The sequence below is a fragment of the Mastacembelus armatus genome, chromosome 3 (assembly GCF_900324485.2).
Source record: "Mastacembelus armatus chromosome 3, fMasArm1.2, whole genome shotgun sequence".
Classification (NCBI taxonomy): Eukaryota; Metazoa; Chordata; class Actinopteri; order Synbranchiformes; family Mastacembelidae; genus Mastacembelus; species Mastacembelus armatus.
Window position 1 is genome coordinate 784,640 of NC_046635.1, and position 17,061 is coordinate 801,700.

General features: G+C 43.9%; 1 protein-coding gene across 3 annotated transcripts; it reads right to left on the bottom strand.

The window, feature by feature from the left end:
* Nucleotides 1-360: 360 nt before the first annotated feature.
* On the bottom strand, nt 361-17,040 carry LOC113138078 (sodium/potassium/calcium exchanger 1-like). Of its 3 annotated transcripts, XM_026320210.1 has the most exons (14): nt 16,850-17,040; nt 16,351-16,531; nt 16,174-16,267; nt 14,514-15,632; nt 12,635-12,808; nt 11,564-11,672; nt 9,971-10,024; nt 9,614-9,664; nt 8,757-8,807; nt 7,426-7,532; nt 6,921-7,163; nt 6,530-6,619; nt 4,048-4,214; nt 361-3,178 (listed from the first exon to the last, which is right to left on the bottom strand). In XM_026320210.1, the coding sequence occupies exons 4-14, from the start codon at nt 15,483-15,485 to the stop codon at nt 2,929-2,931; spliced, it is 2,268 nt and encodes a 755-aa protein (XP_026175995.1). In that variant the 5' UTR covers nt 15,486-15,632; nt 16,174-16,267; nt 16,351-16,531; nt 16,850-17,040; the 3' UTR covers nt 361-2,928. The 3 variants fall into 3 exon arrangements, with proteins under 3 accessions (XP_026175995.1, XP_026175996.1, XP_026175998.1); XM_026320211.1 differs by lacking the exon at nt 8,757-8,807; XM_026320213.1 differs by lacking the exons at nt 8,757-8,807; nt 9,614-9,664; nt 9,971-10,024.
* Nucleotides 17,041-17,061: the final 21 nt, after the last annotated feature.

Genomic DNA, 17,061 nt, shown 5'->3' on the forward strand with positions numbered 1-17,061 from the left:
TGAAAATCTACAGACTACACCCAGTCAGCCGTCTCTCATCGGTCTGTTCTCTCTCCTCCTTTCCTGTATGTGCCCTGCTGTTCTTCATGTTTATTTCAGGACTAAATATCAGGTCACCATCATGAATCAGGTGCAGAAACCTATCACCCAAAGAAACAGCTCATCAAGAGTCTCAAGGATCTTTTTTTTTTTTTTTTGGAAACTTGTGTGAACATACTAGATATTAAAAAAAAAAAAAACTATGTGGTAAATACATACAGTATGTGGTCCTAGATCTGATTCATTTCTGATTTCTGACTATGCAGCTGTTGTCAGAACAGCCACATTAGAAATCAGGTCAAAATAAACATGAAGTAGAACCACCACCTCATTGTGATGGAGGGTTTTGAGTGCCCGAATGATCCTAGGAACTTTGTCGTTAGGGGCTACATGCCCCTAGTAGGGTCTCCCTAGGCAAACAGGTTCTAGGTGACGGGCCAGACTAAGAGCAGTGCAAAAAGTCCCTTATGAATTACGAAAAATCAAGGACCAGGACATTGCCCGGTGAAGCCGGGGCCCCACCCTGAGCCAGGCCTTGAGTTGGTGCTCGAAGGCGAGCATCTGGTGGCCAAGGCAAAGCCCGAAACGATGAGGGGCCGTCCTTCTGTGGAATCAGGCGGTGGTCAAAGGTGGGGGCCTTGATGACACAGTCCCTGGGCACTGAAACTGCCTCTAGGGACATGGAATGTCACATCGCTGGGAGGGAAGGAGCCTGAGCTTCTATGGAAGGTTGAGGGGTACCAACTAGAGATAGTCGGGTTCACCTCCATGCACAGCCTGGGCTCTGGAACCCAATTCGTTGAGAGGGGCTGAACTCTCTTCTACTATGGAGTGGCCTGCAGTGAGTGGCAGCGGGCTGGTGTGGACTTACTTATAGCTCCCCAGCCCAGCTGCCAGGTGTTGGAGTTTTCCCTGGTGAATGAGAGGGTCGCTTCCCTGCACCTTTGTATGAGGGACTGGCCTCTTACTGTTGTTTTGGCCGATGAACCAATTAGCAAGTACAGACTACCCAGCCTTCTTGGGGTCCTTGAGAGGGTTGCTGGAAGGTGCTTCAACTGGGGACAGCATCATTCCACTGAGGGACTTCAACGCTCATGTGGACAGCGAAAGTGAAACCTGGAGGGGTGTGACTGGAAGAAATGGCGGGGGGCTGAGCTGTCAACTGATCACCATCTGGTGGTGAGTTGGATCCTCCAGCAGAGGAGGAAACTGGACAGACTCGGCAAACCTAAACGTATTGTGAGTATCTGTTGGGAATGTTTGGCCGAACCCTCTGTGAGAGAGGTCTTCAAATCCCACCTCCGAGTGAGCTGTCATGCTGGCAACCCCCGAACCCGGTGGTGGATACCGGAAATAAGGGATGCCGTCAAGCTGAAGGAGTCCTATCGAGTCTGGCTGGATTGTGGGACTCCTAAGGCAGCTGACGGGTACCAGCAGGCCAAACTTGCTGCAGCTTGGGTGTTGCGGGAGGCAAAAACTCAGGTCTTGGTGGAGTTTGGAGGGTGACACACCTCTGCAACATTGCATGGAGGCTGGGGACAGTATTTCTGGACTTGTAGATCACGGTGGTGGTCCCCCTTTTTAACAAGGGTGACCAGAGGGAGTCCAGTTCGGGGGACCACAGCATTCCATCTCTGCTTTTTGCAGATGATGGCTTCCTGTTGGCTTCATTGAGCCAGGACCTTCAGAGTGCGCTGGGGCAGCTTGCAGTGTGAAGTTGCTGGGATAAAAATTAGCACCTACAAGTCCGAGGTCATGGTTCTCAACCAGAAAAAGGTGGCTTTCCCTCTCTGGGTTGGGGGAGAGCTCTTGCCTCAAGTGGAGGAGTTTAAGTATCTTGGGATCACAAGTGAGTGAAGGACAGAAGTTGAGATTGACAGATGGATTGGTGCAGCAGCAGCAGCAGCAGCAGCAGCAGCAATGTGGTCGATATACCGGTCTGCTGTGGTAAAGAACAACGATTCACTGGTCAATCTACATTCCTACTCTCACCTGTGGTCATGAGCTCTGGGTCAGGACTGAAAGGACAAGATCTCGGATACAGGTGGCCAAAATGAGCTTCTTTCGCAGGGTGCCCAGGCACTCCCTTAGAGATAGGGTAGCTTGGAGTAGAGCTGCTGTTCCTCCACATCGAGAGGAACCAGCTGAGGTGACAAGGAGTTCCAGGCATCGTCCCACTGGGAGGAGGCCCTGGGGAAGACCCAGGACACGCTGGAGGGCGTATGTCTCTCAGACTGGCCTGGGAACGCCTCTGTATCCCCCAGAAGAGCTGGAGGAAGTGACCAGGGAGAAAGAATTCTGGGCATCCCTGCTTAGGCTACTGCCCCCATGACCCAGCCCCAGATAAAGCAGCAGAAGACGGATGGATGGATGAAGTAGAACAGCAACAAGAACATTTCAGATTTGCTGAACATTAACGGACACTGTTTTGGACTCTGAGCACTTCCAAAAGGCAGGAGATCTACAGACTGTGCCACCTCAAGGCAGAGAGCCGGAATTTCACTCCACAGCTGTGTCTGAAATCCTGCCCCCCTTTACTACTCCTGGTATAGCAAACACAATAGTGTTTAGGTGTAATGCTGCACACCTGTAATGTTTGCTTCTATAAAATATAACGTTGGACTTCAGAAGGGAAGGTGTGGATCCTACATAGCAAATAGAAAAGAAATTTAGACAGCCCAGGAAATTAAATGATAGTTTTCACAAAGTAGCTGCTGGAAAATGTTAAAGCTCAAACTAAATCTGTAAGTGTGGATGGATTTTTCCGTCAATGCTGCTTGTTTCTAACATGTATCGGCCTTTTGCCATTAGGTTTGGAAACATCTAACACATCCTACGTACAGTATCGTCTGTGTGCAGCAATGGCCTTCGCTCTCTCAGCCTGAGAGCTTAGATTGAAACGGGGCAGACGAGGATGCGATCCTCCAGCAGAACGCTGAGGACGAGGAACACGAAGTACAGCAGGAACATAGTGAGGCCCAACATTCGGCTCATCTTCCAGCGACAGGCGGCGATGGAGATGATGACGAAGAGGAGCATGAGAAAGAGCAGCACGATGGCGCAGAACAAGCCATTGGATCTGACGGTCACTGGCTCGCCGTTGTGGAATAGAATGTACATGAGCCACGGGACCGGCAGACTAAAACCAGAGGACAGACGTGTTTCTGTCAGGCGTATAGTTCATGGTAAAATCAATGCCAAGTACTGGACAATGTCCTTATGCATAATATTTATTTGACAGACAGCTGTTTGTCAAATTAGGTTTGTACATATTGTCCAACTAAACCTTCCCCACTCCAAGTGAGGCCAACACCAGCTGATATTACAATGGAAGAGGAGAAAGTGTATAGATGAGGTAAATTATAGTATGTACCAATACCAAGAGGACCTACAGGCTACGACCATTTAAAGTGATATTAATATAAAAGTCCCTCTTTTTGCTACAGTCCTTTAATTAACAGGGAAATACAAGGATTCAATGTGACCCCCATCATTTATATCTGAAGCACATTGAGAAAGTCTTAAAGGTGCATTATGTGAGATTTGAGCCATTGTCAGATAAATCGAGTACAAACGGGACATGACTGATACCTGCAGCCCTGTGGCTCCTTTATCACCTGACACAGTTCAGTTTTCACCTGGGCACCTAAATATTTAACCAAGACTTAAAAAACTGTCACCCAGAGTCTAGATATGCAGATGTCATAGATCTTTCTGAAGAAGAAAATCAACTTTATTCTTAAGTACTGACATTTTCCCAGAATGCAAGACCATAAGCTAATTCACCTGGCCGCCATATTTATCCTGTCGATGCTGATGTACAGGTAAATAAGTTCACTAATGTTTTCAACAACAGAGAGATGCCTGCATTAGCAACCAGCCTTTGTTCAGTCCTTTTGACAATGACCCAACCATTATTTATGAATGTGCCATTATCTAATATTGAATCTTATATGACAGTTAATTCTATATTGGTTTCAACTAGAACTAAATCAGAATGACACTTACCCCACAGTTATGTCGAAGATGTTACTGCCCACTGAGCTGGACACAGCCATGTCCCCCAGACCTTTCCGGGCCACAATGACGCTGGTGATCAGGTCAGGGATGGACGTCCCCGCCGCCAGAATGGTGAGGCCCATGATTTCCTCTGAAATGCCCACAGTCTCACCCACCTGTAATGAGGCGAAGACAGAAACAGGTGTCACTTCACCAGAGGAAAAGATAAGATAAGAAAACCTTTATTTGTCCCACAGTGGAGAAATTGTATTGTTGCAACAGCAAAGTCCAAGAACACAGCAGAGGGCCAGAAGTAGCAAAGATGTGAGATAAATAAGAAATTAAAAATATTAAGTGGAATAAAACTATAAAGCTACAAAAACTATAAGTGTGTACAATATGTGCCTATGGGTATGTCCAGTATATGGACATCGATGGATAAATAAATACATACCAGGTAAAGTGACTACAGTATACAGTGGGTACGGAAAGTATTCAGACCCCTTTAAATTTTTCACTCTGTGTGTCATTGCAGCCATTTGCCAAAATCCAAAAAGTTCATTTTATTTCTCATTAATGTACACTCAGCACCCCATCTTGACAGAAAAAAACAGAAATGTAGAAATTTTTGCAAATTTATTAAAAAAGAAAAACTGAAATATCACATGGTCATAAGTATTCAGACCCTGTGCTCAGTATTGAGTAGAAGCACCTTTTGAGCTAGTACAGCCATGAGTCTTCTTGGGAATGATGCAACAAGTTTTTCACACCTGGATTTGGGGATCCTCTGCCATTCTTCCTTGCAGATCCTCTCCAGTTCTGTCAGGTCGGATGGTGAACGTTGGTGGACAGCCATTTTCAGGTCTCTCCAGAGATGCTCAATTGGGTTTAGGTCAGGTCTCTGGCTGGGCCAGTCAAGAACGGTCACAGAGTTGTTCCGAAGCCACTCCTTTGTTATTTTAGCTGTGTGCTTAGGGTCATTGTCCTGTTGAAAGGTGAACCTTCGGCCCAGTCTGAGGTCCTGAGCACTCTGGAAGAGGTTTTCTTCCAGGATATCTCTGTACTTGGCCACATTCATCTTTCCTTCAATTGCAACCAGTCGTCCTGTCCCTGCAGCTGAAAAACACCCCCACAACATGATGCTCCCATCACCATGTTTCACTGTAGGGATTGTATTGGGCAGGTGATGAGCAGTGCCTGGTTTTCTCCACACATACCGCTTAGAATTAACGCCAAAAAGTTCAATCTTGGTCTCATCAGACCAGAGAATCTTATTTCTCATGGTCTGGGAGTCCTTCATGTGTTTTTTGGCAAACTCTATGCAGGCTTTCATGTGTCTTGCACTGAGGAGAGGCTTCCGTCGGGCCACTCTGCCATAAAGCCCCGACTGGTGGAGGGCTGCAGTGATAGTTGACTTTGTGGAACTTTCTCCCATCTCCCTACTGCATCTCTGGAGCTCAGCCACAGTGATCTTTGGGTTCTTCTTTACCTCTCTCACCAAGGCTCTTCTCCCACGATTGCTCAGTTTGGCTGGACGGCCAGGTCTAGGAAGAGTTCTGGTCGTCCCAAACTTTTTCCATTTGAGGATTATGGAGGCCACTGTGCTCTTAGGAACCTTGAGTGCTGCAGAAATTCTTTTGTAACCTTGGCCAGATCTGTGCCTTGCCACAATTCTGTCTCTGAGCTCCTTGGGCGGTTCCTTTGACCTCATGATTCTCATTTGCTCTGACATGCACTGTGAGCTGTAAGGTCTTATATAGACAGGTGTGTGCCTTTCCTAATCAAGTCCAATCAGTTTAATTAAACACAGCTGGACTCCAATGAAGGAGCAGAACCATCTCAAGGAGGATCAGAAGAAATGGACAGCATGTGAGTTAAATATGAGTGTCACTGCAAAGGGTCTGAATACTTATGACCATGTGATATTTCAGTTTTTCTTTTTTAATAAATTTGCAAAAATTTCTACATTTCTGTTTTTTTCTGTCAAGATGGGGTGCTGAGTGTACATTAATGAGAAATAAAATGAACTTTTTGGATTTTCGCAAATGGCTGCAATGACACAAAGAGTGAAAAATTTAAAGGGGTCTGAATACTTTCCGTACCCACTGTATGGCTCTGATGTGATTCAGCTTATAAAACAGTATTGGACATGATCCCAGCAGATGGGTGACAAATGTACAGTGTTAGTATGTTCCAGTGGTGAGTGTGCTCAACCTCTAGATTATAAAATCCTAAATGACCTGCTCAGAAACAGAAACATCCTCAGGAAACTGATACAAGTTTGGAAAAGTAAATTAATCAAAATACTAAACTTTTTCTTTTCAACGCTGGAGAATAGTCAAATAACTGGAAATTGGATTTAAGCATATAAATAATTTCAGTTCAGTGTAGTTTTATTAAACTTCACAGTGATTTCCACCTTTACTGGCATTTTCTATGTTATTCTTACACCCACTGTGACGCTGGGGTTTGGTACGAAGAGTCAACCAACCTGATGAGCCCACCACACCATGAGGTAGGAGAACATGCCGATCCACAAGATGGAGCCAATGAATGTGAGGACAAAATATTTCCTGGACGCCTGGAAAATACAGGATGTTCAGATAAACTGCCACAGAACATTATAAACATCTGGAATCACCATTTCCATAATATATGAGTTAAAATCATCTTTTCTCCCAAACCTACAACCTGAATTTAAATTCTCAATAGTCAATTTTAACTTTTACAATTTCAGAATTTCAAGTTTGACCCAGTTGAACAGATCCTGGATCCAGCTGTAAACCTGTACTGGTCTAACGAATGTTGTTTTTGGATTGTGTATGGAAGACTTCTGTAGTTCTCTAACGAGGAGCTGCTTGTTGCAGAGGCTTTGTGCTCACCAGGTTGCGGACATCAGGCAGCGTGAGCCACAGCGGGAACACGATGGGCAGCAGGAACAGATATGTGACCTGTTTGCGTCGGGTTTCAGGCCACTCCAAAGACAATGGCTCATTCTCTTCCTCCTTTTCCTCCTCGTTTCCATCATCATCATCGTCGTCGTCTTCACTCTCAGAGTCGCTGCTTTTCTCGTCACCGCTCTTGTCCTCAGCGCTGCCCTCTGAGCCATCTGATCCCCCCACTGCCTGCAGGACAGAAGCCGTGAATAAGACAGTGCTGTCCTAACATAACTGATACTGTGTAGATCAGGACATGACTTATTTCAATACAGTCATTCTCATTCAGGACTGCAGTTCTCAAGGCGGTCTCTGATCTTCACATTAAAAGTGAGACTAGACCCTGAGAATCTAATTAAACAGATCTTGATTAGTAATTTGCAGGTTGCAGCCTGTGCCTCCAATATTTCCCTCACCAGCTGAAGGCTGAATGAATTAAAATCACATTTACCTTTGACTGGTCAGACATTTCCTCTATCGCATCTTCAGGTTTTGGAGGCTGGGAGGTGGATGGCTCTGCAGCCGCCGCCTGCTCAGACTTCGGCCTGTGATCGGCATCTGCAGAAAGAGGAAGAGCAGAATGATGTTGATGCACATCCTCCCAAACACTCTGAGGTTTGAACAATACACCAATAAACTTAAGGCATTTTCCCCCCCAGACATACAAGAAGCTAAAATTAGGCTTCATCTACTCACTAACGTTGGCTCAAGCTGCTTCTACGCAGCTGCTGACAAAACTAGAATGAACGTTTACTTGTTTTTAACAGAGCTCACACTTTGAGCCATGGCAAATCAAACTTCAGTGTTTGGCTGACAAGGTTATTATGCTGTGTGGGCCAGTATGAAGTGCCAGTGGGAAGAGACTGGAGTGTTTTGAGATCAACACACTGAGGGAAAGGGATTCACACAGACAATCCCATCTGCATGTTAATCCCCAGCCTGATTGATTCAGGCTCATTGAGGCCTCTCCAGACTCGCAGCAGCTGCACTTTGCTCTGCATCTCAGACTGTGAAGTACCTCATTACTCCACACTGTGATGCACAAACACACAGAGGCTTCACTGATTGTGGAGAACCTCCTCCTTTAACCCCAACCTGAAATCTCTCTCAACTGACTGATGACCAGCTTCTCATACATCCTACACCTCCAGCACAGAAATTTCAGAGTAAAATCTTACATCAAAAATAATAAAAAAAAAAAGTTTCAATCACAAACTATAATACAGGCTTTATTTTAAACCTTTAATCCTTTATTTCTTGGTATCACTAACATTATTTAGCATATTTGAGGTTAAATCCTAAATTTGTCTACATTTTTTTTTTTTTATGACAGAATGAAATCTAAAATCCTTCTAGCAACTGTATCAACACGTTTATGTAAGTGTTACATAAATGTTTGTATCCCACAGTGGCTTAGGATACATGCATATGGTAATATATACTGTGTGTGTGTATATATAATATATATATATATATATGATACATGTATATTACTATGATATTAGTACTGTAGCTGTAGTTCCAATGCTGACAACAGATCAATTGAAAGTCAATTACAAAAACACAAAAAACTGTTTCCAAAGTTTTTCCTCCTACATGATAAACACAAAGACTGAAGCTTGTTAATGTTGACAGAGCAAGATCAGCACTTCCTGCCTGCATCCAGTAATTGTATTAAGCTAAGCTAACACATTTCCCACACCTGTCTTATGAAACCGACATATGGGCTGCTATTGAAATGTGAGATTGTACCTTCAAGCTTCAACTGTTTTACGTACTCACCTTCTGAGTAGTGGTGCTGTGCCAAGTTGTTCAGAGGTTTTACTTTATTTGCTGCAAATAAGAAAAGGCTCACTCATACAAATCTCATATAAAGTCTGGGATCAGCCAAGCCAACATGCTTTTTGTGAGAGACTGACAAAAACAAGACCACACCAAGGACTGCTTGTTGTCACAACAAAATAGTGATTTCATTAGACACACGGGACTTAAGACCTTCAACCTTCCAGGTTCATGTGAACAATGTTTTCATTTTCCTCTTAGGAGACTCAAAATTAAGACACAGTGCATAGTACAGACCGCTCCAGTCTTTTATAGTTGTGTGTTTGAAGTGTCAAATTAGCAGAAAGACATCAGATACCTTCAAATATGTATTTGTCAAACGCTTCATTTTAGTAATAAATACATTAAAAAAAACACAGAAACACGTCTGTATTAAACAAATATAGAAGGAAAATGAGAATTCGTTCATGTTCCTTTTATCAGACTGAAGAGGAGAACATGCAGGTTTCAAGGCCTGTTTATTGTTGTTTCAACCATGTACAGTGAATAAAGTACATAGTGAAGCACAACAACACTTCTCCAAGAATCATGGTGCTGCACAAAACACAATTCTACAACAAGAACACAACAAGATGGACATTAGACAATGTGCAAAAAGGGCAGAATTAAGGACACTGCACTCATGATTACCTAAACTTCTAAAGAGGTCAGAGAAATTTACACCAACACACAAACAACTTGATGCAAAACACACAGCAACCATTAAGCAGACAAACAACCACCTCATATAAACCTACAACCATATACAACTAGTTGAGAAACAGACCAGAACAACAGACAACACAAAAACCTTTTACCTTTCCTCTGCCCAGACCCGTCCACTCTGACGTCACCATTAAAGGTCAGCTCTGTTGTCACAATAAATCACATTGTCAGCCTCCTCCAGCTGTATGACGCAATAATCATATACATCATAATTTCCTGTTGGAAATCTGTTCCACGTCACGTAATGAAGCTGGGAAGTCAAACAACTTTGCTTCCTAAATTTCCGTCTTGTAATTAAATTATTTTGTGCCAGACTAAGCACTGGGAACGTTGGCTCTCTTTTCTCCAGGTCACTTACACAGTTGCATGTAAATACAACAATTTAGCATCAAATGAGCACAAGATGCACAATCTCAACAAGACATGACGAGGCAATATCCTGTTCTTACCTCGTCTGGCTTTCCTCGGGCCAGGGGTTTTAAGGGCCCCTCTAAGGGATGACTCTAGGATGGAAACCAATAGCAGTAAATTTCACTTCATTTTAGTTTAATTTGATTTTCATATTATTGCATCATCTGCACAGAACATTTGCTAGTGCAGTTCAAATTGTTACGATTCAGTGCAACAAGCTTCAGTTTCATATTTTAGGTTTTAAAAGTGCACTTCCAACTTCAAACTAAAAAGGGCAGTTACAATTTTATCCTAAAAGTGCAGCCAGAGTCATTTTGGAAACCAGTTCTGTGAACAGATGAAGGTAACACTGACTTTAGTGGCCACAGGCACCAATGACGTTTGGAGAAAAACGGAGCAGCATTCGATAAAAACATTTTCAGTTGTTAAGAATGATCCAAAGTTCCCTTTAAATTCACAATAAACTCCTTCAAGAAACGTGTTCGAGATGATAGTCACATACCCTGACTGGAACATCACTGAGAGCTTAAACACAGTGTGTGTGTGTGTGTGTGTGTGTGTGTGTGTGTGTGTGTGTGTGTGTGTGTGTGTGTGTGTGTGTGTGTGTGTGAGAGAGAACTATCTCAGAACAAGTTCCTACAAATTCACTAATCGCTAAAAGAAAAACTTGGCTGCCTATGAAACGTGTGCAAACGAATATTTGCTGGCTTGTGGACAGTCGACTGCAGTCACTGCCAAGTGATCTCAGCTACTTCCTAAATGACAAAGCTGGATTTCATAACAGTAATGTCCATTTCATCTAATGGACTAAGAAGCCAGATATGCACCAGACACAAAGTCGGCTATCTTATCAGCAGGCTAGCTCAGGGGTGCGACTATAAATGTAAAACACATGTAGCAGAGTAAAAACTGACATACAGTCCAGCTGCATGGAGCCGGAATCCCGGCCTCAGCGCCTCACCGGTTCCACAGAGATAAAGAGCTTGGTGTGCCAGCACGATGGCTCTTATCCAGCTTTTATTAGCCTGAATTGAAAAGCTGATTAAGGCTCAGCAGCGGCAGAGCGCCGGTGAGAGCGAGGACCAGCGGCCTGCTGAGCTCAAGGATGAGCTGAAGGTCACTGTGGTTTGTCATATTACCCTGATTTACAGGAAGGGACCGGACAGACCTGAGTCACCACCAGCTTCTCTGCACCCTAGACCACGTGGTCAACAGAAAACTAACTGATCAACCAGTCTGGAATTTAATAAATTATTTTATAATCTAATCATTACAGGAAAACAGTTTTATATAAAACTGTAAATAAATGTCAGTCAAGTCATAACTGTTGACAGACTGTTCTTACAGCTACCAAGTAGTATGTGACAGCATTTACTAAATGTTGATATAACACTAATAAATGCTAAGTATATTTCATACCAAGCAGAATAATTGATCATCATTAGTCAAGACTCATCTCTGACAACTTCACTGCAAAATCTTTGAAAGAAGCAAGTGTTTATAGATTTTAATGCCACACATATATATATATATTTTTAAATTTCAACATCATTGTGCTCTAATCATCTCTACCACCAGGCTGCAGGCTTTAATTTATCATGGCAGGAACCATTGTTTGTCCTGGTTGTTACCTTCTCCCAGTGGGTCCAGGGTGTGGATCATCAGCTGGAAGATCGTGTTACGCAGAGAGGTGTTGTGGAGGGAGGCCGTGCTGCCGCCTCGCTGCAGGACAGGACGGACCTACAGGCCAGGAGACGCGGTCAGAAACCAGACTGGCTTTAACATTCACCTTAATGTAAAGATGCCCAAGTGCAGAGCTTGATGGGTAATAATGTAGTTAATACACCATGTTCAGCTCATGGACAATAACCTGACAATGTCAACTAAAATGCTAAAAATTACATTCAGTGTTTTCGCTGTCATGGAAAATACTATAAAACAGAACTGCAATTTTTTATCCTGGAAAAAGACCCGACTTTATCACCAAAAATGTCTTAGGATAATATATTCTATATTATAGGATATATATTTTGGAAATCCGATTTAGAAATTTTCCATAGGTCAATAATACACTGTGGGCAAATTCACTGCCCTTTCATTATGTTCAGGATGAAAACAGACACTAAAATAAACTGCTGTAAAAATATATCAGAAATATTTTCAACAACTTTTTTTTTTGCATAAATCTGTTAATCAACTTCAGTTTAATGGTACGTTTAAAAAATATCCAGGATTTTAACCCTTTAAATGCCAATTTTATAACATGTTTCAGTGTTTTCAAACAGTGCACAAGGGTTAATCTTTCTAAAACTGAAGACACAAGGGGGAAAGGTCGAATTAATCAATTAACCAGCACCTACCTGCATGAACACAAGCTGCAGCCATTAGTATGTGTGGCTAATTATCTGACAACATTAATAAGCCGACACGTGGAAGCTGGCATTGTGTGCTGGAAGCTACTATATCAGACTTTAACGTTGACAGGTTTGTGAAGCTTAAACTGCAGCAGCTGCCAGTTTCTCTGCAGACAGGTTTATAATTGCCAAATGCACCAGCTGTGAAAATCATTTTCTCTAGAAATGTCCAACGACAACAAACCATAATGTTTGGAGAGAAAACAAGCATTGCAAGTTAAACAGCCAGTCACACAACGGAAATAACACCAGGGCCAACTACAGCAGCTCAACACTGATGCTTCATACCCTTAGTCTTCCTTTGTCCTCCTGTTGATCTGATGGCACTTTGTTGTGCTGAGGGATGCTCTCAGGTGGTTCAGCTTCTGGATTGGATTTATCCTCAGCCTTTGGTACAGGAGGCGCAGCAGCAGCAGGAGGAGCAGGGGGAGGAGGAGGTGGTGGTGGAGGAGCTTCGCTCTCCTATAATGTCAGCAACAACTCAGTTAGCATCTTATTTACAACACAAGATGGGTCATGTGAGAGTATACAGAGAACATGAATGAATGAATGAATGAACGATTTGTGTGGGATGTAGAACCTGGACCACAGGTGAAGTCCAGTAAATACAGTATGTTAGTGACATTATGCAGGAAAGAGTGACGTGACTTTCCTCTTACCTGAACTATTGCAGTATATACATACATACACACACACACGTATTATATTCAATCAGATGAAGGCGTTACCTTAAACACGTTGGCTTGTGAAGAAAGAGACTAAAGCTACAGTTAAAACAAATGTGGCCTGATGTCTCCCTGTGACGTGTTTCTTCAACCACAGGACTGAGTCTGACATGATTCAGGATAAATGCTAAATGTGCTGGTGATACTTGAAATATGGAAACAGTTCTGCATGTTAATTACAGGCTCACACATTAATGTGCTGTCAGCTGCAGAAAGGTGTAGGGTGCAGGTGGTTTTATATGTATATAAGACTTATGAAATTAAAACGTGTTATTAGTTTTTTTATTATTAACTTTTATATATTGGTTTTCTTTTAGAACTGTAATTCCCATCACTTCATCTGTGTGAAACATTCTCTGTGACACCTGGAGTCTTTTCTCTTCAGCATCAAAGGATTTCACACAAACACAGGCTGTCACCTGCTCCGACCCACAAATCACTGTGCCTCTCTCGCCGTGTCTGAGCAGACAAATCCCTACAGCGACGAGATGAAAGGACAGAAAATATACTCTGTGCAGACAGAAGTCGGTCCAGTGACAATTACTCTGCAGAGACATTCGTCTTGTCTCCATCTTTTGTTGTGGCTGATTACAGGTTTTTATTTTGAGTTTTTTTATTTTTGCTTTAAAATAAACAATTTTTGGGGGAAAATTTTGTTATTCTCTTTCTCAGCTGTCACCAAAAGACAAAAACAAGAAACGCCTGTGCTGTCTGTAGCACTGTCACCTGTCGAGTCCTAGTGAAGATGTAATTGTCTCACAAATTGTTTCACTGACTCATTAACGCACTTTTCACACTTAATCCCCACAAAACAAAACAGCGTAATGTATTTTATCACAGTGGATCAACCCACAAGCTGGATGGTGTAGGCTAAATAAAATACTGTGTATTCATAGTGATAAAGGAACATGTCACCTAGTGCAACGCTCCGGGCCACTAATGGGTTATTATATTTTCTATACAACAACAGAGCTCAATGTATCAGCGTCTGCACAGGGTTAACAGGTGTTTGCTGGTTTTCAAGGGATCATCATCAGATTTACAGCTTAAACTCCAGTTGTACTCGATAAGCAAAACTTTTCACGTTTCATGGTGAACTGGAACTGTACTGAGATAGATGTGTTGTATTTATTGCTGTTGTCTACATTAAACTGATTTTAAAACATGTAGTGTCTCATTTTTCCAGGTGTACTGCAGAACAGAGAAGGTCACCTGCATTATAAGAATGATTACTTACTAAGTTTGCAATGATTTCCATATTCTAGTGCATCATTTGCTGCAGTCAATTAGCAAAAGGGTCAAACTTTGGAAGTAATTAGTTATTAGTTGGATTTTCCAGTGTTGAATGGAGAGTTAATTATTATTAAATTGACTTTAACAGGCACAGACTAATAGCAACACACCAGCAGGAGCAGAAGACGTATCCTAAAGCCAGTACTGACCTTCTCCGTCTCCTCTGTGGTCCACACCTTGCTCATGTGCTTGTTGAGCTGGGTCTTGACCGCATGCTCCACCTGACTGTTGACCTTCATGAAGCTCACGTAGCTGATGTAGCCCAGAAGCAGCAAGAAGCTCTCCCACCACAGGATCACGTTGTCCAGGAAGAAGACGATGAGCATGATGAGGTCCAGGATGTAGAAAGTCACATCTCGGAAGAGCGGCCACCAGGTCAGGTGCAGCACCTCCCGGGAGAAGATGGCGCACATGCCGATAACAAACAGGATGTTGAAGACAGCTGAGCCCACGATGGTCCCGATGCCCACGTTGCTGTGGGAGATGAAGACACCGATCAAAGAGGTGAAGAGCTCAGGGGCAGAGCCTCCTGCCGCCATGAAGGTGGCCCCAGCCACATCGTCAGAGATCTGCAGCTTATTGGTGATGACCTCGAGAGCAGGAACAAAAAACTCATCGCAGACGATGGCCAGGGCGACAAACATGTAGGTCATGCCTATAACGTGCAGGACCACCCAGCCTTGTTGCCGCTGCTCCACGGAGAAGATGTCCTCTGGGTACTCACCCTTCCTGACCGGGGGCTGCGGTAGGGGATGTGGCGGAGCTGTGGTGATTAACGGTGGTGGAGTTGGAAGAGGTTTGTGAGGTTGAGGATCTACGTAGATACACTGTTCGATATCTGTCCTGTTGACAATAATGACCAGAGGGGGTTTGGTGCCCTCAGGTGAGACGACCTCCTCCTCCTTACTGGACGCCATCACCTCTCGGACGTTGACCTCGACAACATCACCATCCACATCGTCGAGAGCGTCATCAGTGGACGCGGAGGCTCGTGACGGTGACAGCCTGGCCTTCAGAGTCAGAGAGTAGACCAAACACATCAGCACACCTGAGATGAAGAAGAAGATGCGAGTGCGCCTGAGTCTCCTCCTTGGAGGCGCGTGCACGTTCGTTGCCTTCATAGTCTCGATTTCAGACAGGAAGTTATGTCAGATGCATTGTTGCTCCGCTGCTAAGTGGCGAGATGGTGCCACTGACAGATGAGAGACGCACACATGTGCACAATGTGTTTCATCCTTTACAGGGGGCAGCTCCGACCTGAGGAAGGACTGAAAACAGGAAACACAGTGTAAACTCAGTGGATGTGTAGTTTCATGTCTGCTCCGCCTGCATAGTTGCAGATCTACTGAAGAGAAGTATGTGCCTGAGGGATGATGGTGGATGCAGACGGCCACCTGTTACTATGGATACATAATCACACAGGCTTTGGCTTTTCTTACAACAGGAGACCCGGTAAACATCCGAAAACCGTAAGAAAAGACGGATTATCTTCCAAATAACGCACTTACTTCCGACATGAACGTATTTAGCATCGTGGCCTTAGTGCGCACAAACACAAAGTGATGAAATGCGCACGTCCTATTCAATAAAAAGCCTATTCACTGTGCATCAAGAGATCCACCTTAGTAACACGGAAATCTCTAAATAAGACACGACGTGGTTGAATTCCAGATGAACTGAAGCCCGCGTGGATTATCATGCAAAGGGGGACGTAAATCGTTATCACCATTATTTCACATCCACAAATCCCAACAAATAGACAAGACCCAGAAAGCAGCTACGCACCGTGACCGGTGGTGCAGGTCTTACCTGTGCCGCCGGCTGCTCGGCCCCTCTCCGCCGCGGACGGTCCCTCCAGCTGTGCGTAACGGACACGGAGATGCTGACTCCGGGTTTTGGGAAGCTACAAGGGCGCACCACATGTCAGGGCTTGAACTAGACTCAGCATAATGCTGGTAAGAGGATTAAGAGCCAAACACCTCTCACCTTCCCTTTCACTCATGAGGCTTTATCAATACAGCAACATTCACACTGTTGTGCCGGAGGGAGCCGCCAGAGACTGTGGCGCCTGTTGCATCCAAATCATTAGATATCCCGAGGGTGCCGGGGGGACCTGGGTCCTCGTTGTGGGTGTGGCCGAGGGAAGTGCGGGAAAGAGTTAATTTCCCTAATCAAACAGAACCAATTAAAGACTCCACACACAAGACAAGACAAGTGAATATTAAGACGATTTAAACATTAAAAGCCAAATTTCACACGTTCGCATAGGAACAACGTGAGTCCACGTCGAGTTACAGGTTTGTCATGTGGCCTCGTTAGTGATGAAAGATCCTTTCACAGGTGTTGGTTTGTACTTCAAATAACTGGAACTGACCAAGAGGCTGAAGACATATTTATTTACTAAACGTACCAAAAAAACTAAGCAAGCAAAAATAGAAACACTATTAAAAATGTGTTAAACCTTCCACCTCCAGTTCCTGCTCACCTGCACATTCTGGTCCATTAGGTCGCTGCTGAGGTTGAAGTTGGGCCGACAGGTGAGTGGGTCACCTGGATGTCAACATCAGGATGATAAACGTCCCACTTTTCCACCGCTAACAGACAAAACCCAAACTAGGACAGTGAAATGTCGATCAAACACACTATGGGTCCAATCAGGAAAAGTGAAAACACCTGTGCGCGTGATTTCAAGAGCCA